Raw genomic sequence first — 6,945 nt, forward strand, 5'->3', positions numbered from 1 at the left:
AAGCGTTAAAAAGCTGACAAAGTTGAAACAGACCAAATCTATGCTCTAACGAAGCAACTAGATTAAAAGGAATAAAAGGCACGCAAAATTATGAAATTGCCATTGGGCAGAACGCAGAGTTGTGCTCAAAGGCAGAATCGTGCCTAAACGAGAATGTCGTGGAGAGCACAACTGCGCTTTAGGCTAGCGCTATGATAGGGTGTTGTGGAGAGCACAACTACATTCTAGGCTGGCGGTACAATAAAAGCGTTGTTGCACTCTCCAACAGTACAGTGGCGCTCGACCATTTTTGTATAAATGTTTTTCCCGATTTTTAGGTCATTCTCTTCAGGCTTTCAATCTCCAATCTGATTTTCTCCTCTCTTCTTCATATTTCCTCTGTAATTCTTCATTCTTAGACTAATTTTATGATTGTAAAGCTTATCTTCGATTTCGTGGCTAAGGTAAGTAGCTAGCTTAAGTCTGGTGAAACCCTTGGATCTATTGTGAGGATTTTGTTCTTCTTTGATATTCTGTGGTTCTTGAATGTGTTTACATTTCTATGCTTAGATTTATGATTGGATTGACTACCCATCATATATTCTTTGTTAGGCTAATGTTAAATGCATTTTGTGTATGAATGTCATTAGGGCGAAAATTTCGAACATGCTTGGTTGAATTTCTAAATTGACTAGAGCAATTATTTTTGTGGCATTGCATAGTATTCAAGAACAGAATCGATTAGTATCTAAGTCTTTCCATTTATTAATCTTCCTAGTAAGAACCCTCTAAACTTCTATAGATTAATTGAGACGTAGTTGGGTAGATGTAAGATTTCTATGGGCACTTGAACCTAATTAATCGAGCATTTGTTTTAGTTAAATGAGATTATTAATTAGAGCGCTTGTCATGGCTATCCAGGCAAGTTGACTAAGCACAATAAATCAAGAGATAATCCTTAGTAGTACTATGATTAATCGAACATTGGGTAGTACCTAAGTCCTAAGCTAGGCGTTTCTCTACTTTTCCTACAGTTTTACTTTCTTGCATTTTAATTTTCCACAATTTATATTCTCGAATTTTATTTTCTTTTCAAACCAAACCACAAAACTCCCATTTTTACTGCTTTTCATAGACCGATTTAACTTAGAGAAGTTCTATATTAGGTTCCCTATGGTTCAACCCCGGACTTGCCGCTTGTGCAACTCAGTAGTATAAGTAGTTGGTTCGGTGGTTTGTGGACAACAACATATCCGATCTAACAATTTTGTCAAGAAAGATAATTTTCTTGATGGTTTTTTGCCATGATTAAGAAACCAAAAAATTCATGCATCAAGAAATGCCAAATTTGTAGTAGTGGATAAATTATAAATTAATTATCAATGAAAAAATAATTAAAATAATAAGCTTGTTTTGGTTCATATAATTAATGTACACCGATTTAGTTTTAATTTATCTAACACCACAAATAGTTTTTCCGTTAGGTTGTATGTCCTAAAACTCACAGTTTGTAATCTTTAAACATATTTTATATGCAATCAAGTTGTTATTGAGGTTCATTCAATAAGGTTGTTATTGAATGTGTAAGTTGCACTTATAATGGCCTAAATTCAATAAACTAATAAATCCCTGGCTATAGCATAAATACTTAAACTTTATGTAGAGACATAAAAGTAGATCAAGTTTGAGTATATAGCCAAAACAGTCTATAAGTATAAGGATAAGGTTAGGTACCTCATTTTGGAAATACTATGGATGCGACCCGCTTTATATATGATACAAACGATGTGATCCCGAAATCGTTCAAGTAGAGACATGCGAGTGGGACATTTTGCAAAAGATGTTTGCATAAGATTGGACCACGAAATAGTCACGTTTTCTTTATAACGTGTTTATTGTTAAAACTGACTATTTTAATTTGATGACCTAAGGTAACTCGAACTCAATTCTGAGCTAACTATGAAATCCTGTTTATTCAAAATTATCCTTTAATCTGCGATGGTGAGAGTGACTCAACATCTCCGCTCAATAAGCCTCCCATTTTAGGGGTAAAATCGGATAGATAATTGGGGACATAGTCCTACAAGATGGAAATCGCTTCTACCTGCTTTTAGGGATAGTAGATAGGTTGTCCCTTAAGTACTGACTCCTAGTCTTGAACAAGGGGTCTCACCCTCTCTATGACTGAGAGGGACACAGTTTATTGGTAGGACCATAAACCAATTGTTCGTTAGTGGATCAGTGGAGACTTAAGGAGCAAAATGTATTACAAGAGTAAAACGGTAATTTTGACTCAGCTATAAATACAAACAACCTGTGAAGAACCAACTTATGGATCATAGTTAAATCAGATGGATAGAGATATATCTAAAGTGAGGAGAGTGTAACTATTGGGTTTTAGTGGAGTGACCCGGTAGTTAATGAATTTTAGTTAATTTGATTAATTCGGTTAAAAGAGTTTAGCATTGGAACTCTTGATCTGTAAGTCCATTAGGCTCCCACTAGCTCATAAACGGACTAAACCTTAGAATAGCATGATGAGAGAATTTGAAACATTCAAATTCGAATTACGAAAATTGTTAATTATATTAGATATAATTAAACATTTAATTAATAAATTAGACAAAATTGGAGAATTTAAAAATATTTAAATATGATTTAATTATTAAATACATAAATAGGGATTCATGTTTTGGAATAAGTGTTATATTAATTTAATATGTGGTATTAAATTAATTTAATTTATTATTAAGAATTAATTTTATTTGAAATTAATTAAGATTAATTTTGTTGAAATTGATGAATTTTATTTAATATTAATTATTGAATTAATATTTATAAAATTATTTTTTCATTTTAATTTTGAAATTAGATTTCAAATTTTAAATTGAATTTTGAATAAAATTCAATTTAAAATGCGAAACAAATATATAGTGGGTTTTCCCCCACTTTTGACACCAAAAGTTCCATTGAGTTAAATTGATTTTTTGTTAAGCTAATATGGAAAGTGTTTGCATGTTATTTTTAATAAAAATGAAATTCATTTCAACTAGAGAAAAGTAGATGCAACTGACGGGAAAAAAAAAGTTTCTCTCACGTTCTTGACCAAAGACCGAAATTTCCTTCAAAATTCCCTTCAAATTCAACTTCATTTTGGATCCCACAATCCAATCTAAGGATCAAGAGGTTAGTAAGAAATTGTGGTGGTCTTCAAGCATTGAAACTGAAGATTTCAGGTGGATTTGAAGTTTAGAGGAGAATTCTTCAAAGGTATAGTTTTTTGAAACCCCAAGTATTTTTTGTGTATATGTATGCTTGTTTGCTCAAATTAATGTAATTAGAGTGCTTAAGATCCTAATTATTTCGCATATTGAATGTCAACACCATCATGTTCTAATTTAAAACTAAAATTTATAAAACGTTGTTTTACTTCTTTTTACAGTTGATTTTTCAAAAAGTAAAGCTAACAACAATTATTTTAAAAGCAACAACAATCTCAAACTAAACATACATCTTCTAAGGCTTTCTACTTCTTGGTTTGACACCCAAGGATTCTACTGACATGGCTCAATTAGGGTCTAGTGCCACTATGTACCACTTGTTAAGGACAATGGATCTTCAAATATCTCCATGATAGTATGATATAGTCCACTCTAGATCAGGCATAAACATTTGTAGCTTTACTTTTGGTTTCACCTGAAATGTCTTATACCATTAGTAATAGTTATTCTCTCTTATATACTCATGCTCATCCTTTTATCTAGCCAATGTAAGACTTTGATCGCATTCCTAATAACGACATGCATGCATAATAAACATTAACCTACAATTTGACATAAGATGTCATAAAAAACTCTAAACTACTTGATGATCTACTTTTTTTGTGCATATAATTACATTCATATATTTTACTAATGTGAAAGTAAATTGTAATTTTGTTGTTTGTATGAAACAAGAGTTTTTTTTTACTTCAAGTATAATGGTTACATATAAAAAAAATTTGAAAAAAACATATGTGAAAATTAAAAAAGAAAATAGGCATGTGAAAGTTTTAAGTTGATATCTCGATCGTGTTTAAAGTTTGAGAAAATGTGTGTGCAGTTGAATGACTAAAGACAAAGCTAAGCAAACAAAAACAACCACCATAAAATCATACTTTTTTATATTACAAAAAACTCTACATAATATATTTGACTTAATAACTCAACTCTGCATTCCAATTACAAGCTTTCTAACTTTAGACTAAACAACTCTACACCCCAAACACAAACTTACTAACTTCATAGGTACTAGGGGTATTTACGGTTCGGTTTAGGAGTCAAACCGAACCGAACCAAAAAATTCGATTTTCAGATTGTATTAAACCGAATCGAACCGCATAATTCGATTTCAGTTTTAATTCGGTTTGGTTTGTATTACGGTGCAGTTTGGTTCAGTTTTCGATTTTGGATTTTTCTTCCAACTTCGATAAAAAGGAAAATTTTGTTATTCTAATTTTTTGAAAATCTCCTATTCCTTTCTAATTCACACACCGAAATCGAGGAGGAGAAAATCGAGAAGAAGAAGAAGAAAATTGGAGAATAAGGAGCAGATTAGAGAAGAATGAGCAGATCAAAGAAGAGAAGGAGAAAAAGATCGGAGAGTGTGAGAGACGATATATACATTATTTTTAACATTTTTAAAATGATGCAATTCGGTTCAGTTTCACTTCAGTTTTAAGTTTTGAAACCAAGCTGAATCGCATTAATTTGATTCGATTCGATTTTCACGGTTTGAATGATCCTCCCTGATAGGTATCTAAAGATTATGTTATGTAATGACTAAAAATGAACATCATGTAAATATCAAGGATAAAAGTATGAGATTTTGAAACATAAGGATTAAATAGAAACAAATTCAAAACCGAAAGAGCAAAAAGATATTTTTCCAAAAACAAAATCTTTTACAAATCAGTCAATATTAAAAAAAAAAAAAAATTTAAAAAGTATGCCATTTTACAAATTTAAATTAATTTTTACATAAAAATCTTCATTAATCTAAATCTAATTATTAATTTAATATAATGAATGATTTCACCAAGTCAAGATTTACAATACTAGAATTTATCATTTTTAAAGTTCATAAACCAAATGTACTCAAGTATAGGGATTAAATTTGTAAAAACCTAAAACAAACCTTTTGAAATTTAAAGATTTAAGTAAATATCAATATTAAAAAAACCTTTGGTAAATCTGAAATTGAAAGTATAATTATAAAATCACTTGAGAAAATAATATATTTGGAATATATATATATATATATATATATATATATATATATATATCCGTACAAGCTAGGGTTTCGTCTCAGCTCTTCGCTATATATACTTACTTTTTCTCTTCGCGTTGGTTCTTCAGAAAGCATTCGCCCCTCCCAAAGATTTTCGAAGCCCTAACGAGCTTGTCAGATTTTCTTCTTGCAAGAACTTCAAACATGGGGCACTCGAACGTCTGGAACTCGCACCCCAAGAACTACGGTCCCGGCTCTCGCACTTGGTAACTTGTTTTCTTTTCCCCTGTTTTTATCTTGAGATTATTCCGATTTGATTTTGTTTTTTTTTTTGTTTTTTTTGTTTTTTTTCTATTTGTGATATATGATTCCATCTTTTGCTTGAAAAATATGGTTATTTATTTGGATTTCTGGGTTGGAACTCGGGGATCTTGTTATTCTGACGGGGTATTTTGACTTTTGGGCTGGGCACAGTTCAAAGAAGTTATTTTTTTTTTATGTTTCTTTGATGTATGAAAGCAAGCGTAAGAATAGATTTGGGGGCTGCTATTGGTGGGCAATTAAGTGAAGTTATTATAGAATAATTCCCAAATGTTCTTCTAGTTATATGTACTGTTTGATTTAATTGATTAGGCATGCGATTTTCGGTTCATTTTGATATCAGAGTTCTAGTGAATTTGCCCAGGAACTCTAGTCGTTATATGCCCATGATTGGATCGTTTTCTGTCAATTATTCTGGGGCGTAGTTATGTAGATGAAATGATAAGAAGTTCTTAGTAGTTGCTCATGAATCCCTTATGTCGTTTGTGGCTATTGGTTGAAATAAAATGTAAGTTCATTATGTTGAATCTGACTATGGAGGTTCATTTGGATAATGAGATGGATTGAAGGATTGATAAGATGCTGTATAAGTTTCCATGATCTGATTGTTTCCTGTCTATATTACTCTGTCGTTATGTTGATGAAACTATAAGACGTTCTTAGTATTTTCTCATGAATCCCTCATGTTGTTTGTGGCTATTGGTTGAATTAAAATTTTAGTTTAATCTGTTGAACCTGACTACGGATATTCAGTTGGATAATGAGATGAATTAAAAGGATTGATGAGATGCTTTATAAGCTTCCGTGATGGAGTTTAATGAAGTTTTGGATATATAGATATATTTGGTTGGGTTAACATTTATTCAGAACTATGATATGAAGTCCCCCCCCCGGTTTGAATTAAAACGTTCTCTGTTTTTCTTGCCTTGTCTTTTAGCCGGGTTTGTGGAAATCCTCATGGGTTGATCAGAAAGTACGGACTTATGTGCTGTAGACAGTGCTTCCGCAGCAATGCTAAGGAAATTGGATTCATCAAGGTTTGGTTTTTCACTATTGACTATTTCAACCACTTATTATTTTGAACTATTGAAAACTATATCCACATTAAAACTTTTTCAATGTCTTCTGAGTTCTGACCTGTTGAACCTCAACTCTTCTTGCAGTACCGCTAAATGGCCAAATTTTCCTTTAGAGAAGGTGTAATGGATGGATTCTGTTAGCAGCGTTTTCATATATATATATATAAGACAGAACCTTGAACTTCCATTTTATGCCCCCTTGTTCATTTTTTTCCCATGAACCTTGAGTTGATTGTTGAACTATAGGCTACTACAATGTTTACTAATTTTGAAGGTTTAAGTTGATGTTTTTCATCCA

General features: G+C 31.6%; 1 protein-coding gene across 1 annotated transcript; it reads left to right on the plus strand.

The window, feature by feature from the left end:
* Positions 1-5,379: 5,379 nt before the first annotated feature.
* LOC120078732 (small ribosomal subunit protein uS14z/uS14y/uS14x) lies at positions 5,380-6,945 on the plus strand. The gene is made up of 3 exons (XM_039033040.2): positions 5,380-5,513; positions 6,506-6,605; positions 6,732-6,945. The coding sequence occupies exons 1-3, from the start codon at positions 5,452-5,454 to the stop codon at positions 6,738-6,740; spliced, it is 171 nt and encodes a 56-aa protein (XP_038888968.1). The 5' UTR covers positions 5,380-5,451; the 3' UTR covers positions 6,741-6,945.

The sequence above is a fragment of the Benincasa hispida genome, chromosome 5 (genome assembly GCF_027475165.1).
Source record: "Benincasa hispida cultivar pf3 chromosome 5, pf3_genome.v1.1, whole genome shotgun sequence".
Classification (NCBI taxonomy): Eukaryota; Viridiplantae; Streptophyta; class Magnoliopsida; order Cucurbitales; family Cucurbitaceae; genus Benincasa; species Benincasa hispida.

Bases quoted from the DNA above. Each gene is read 5' to 3' on its own strand.
- LOC120078732 (XM_039033040.2), top strand. From the start codon at position 5,452: ATGGGGCACTCGAACGTCTGGAACTCGCACCCCAAGAACTACGGTCCC. The intron at 5,514-6,505 runs GTAACTTGTTTT...CTTGTCTTTTAG, and splicing joins GGTCCCGGCTCTCGCACTTG to CCGGGTTTGTGGAAATCCTC.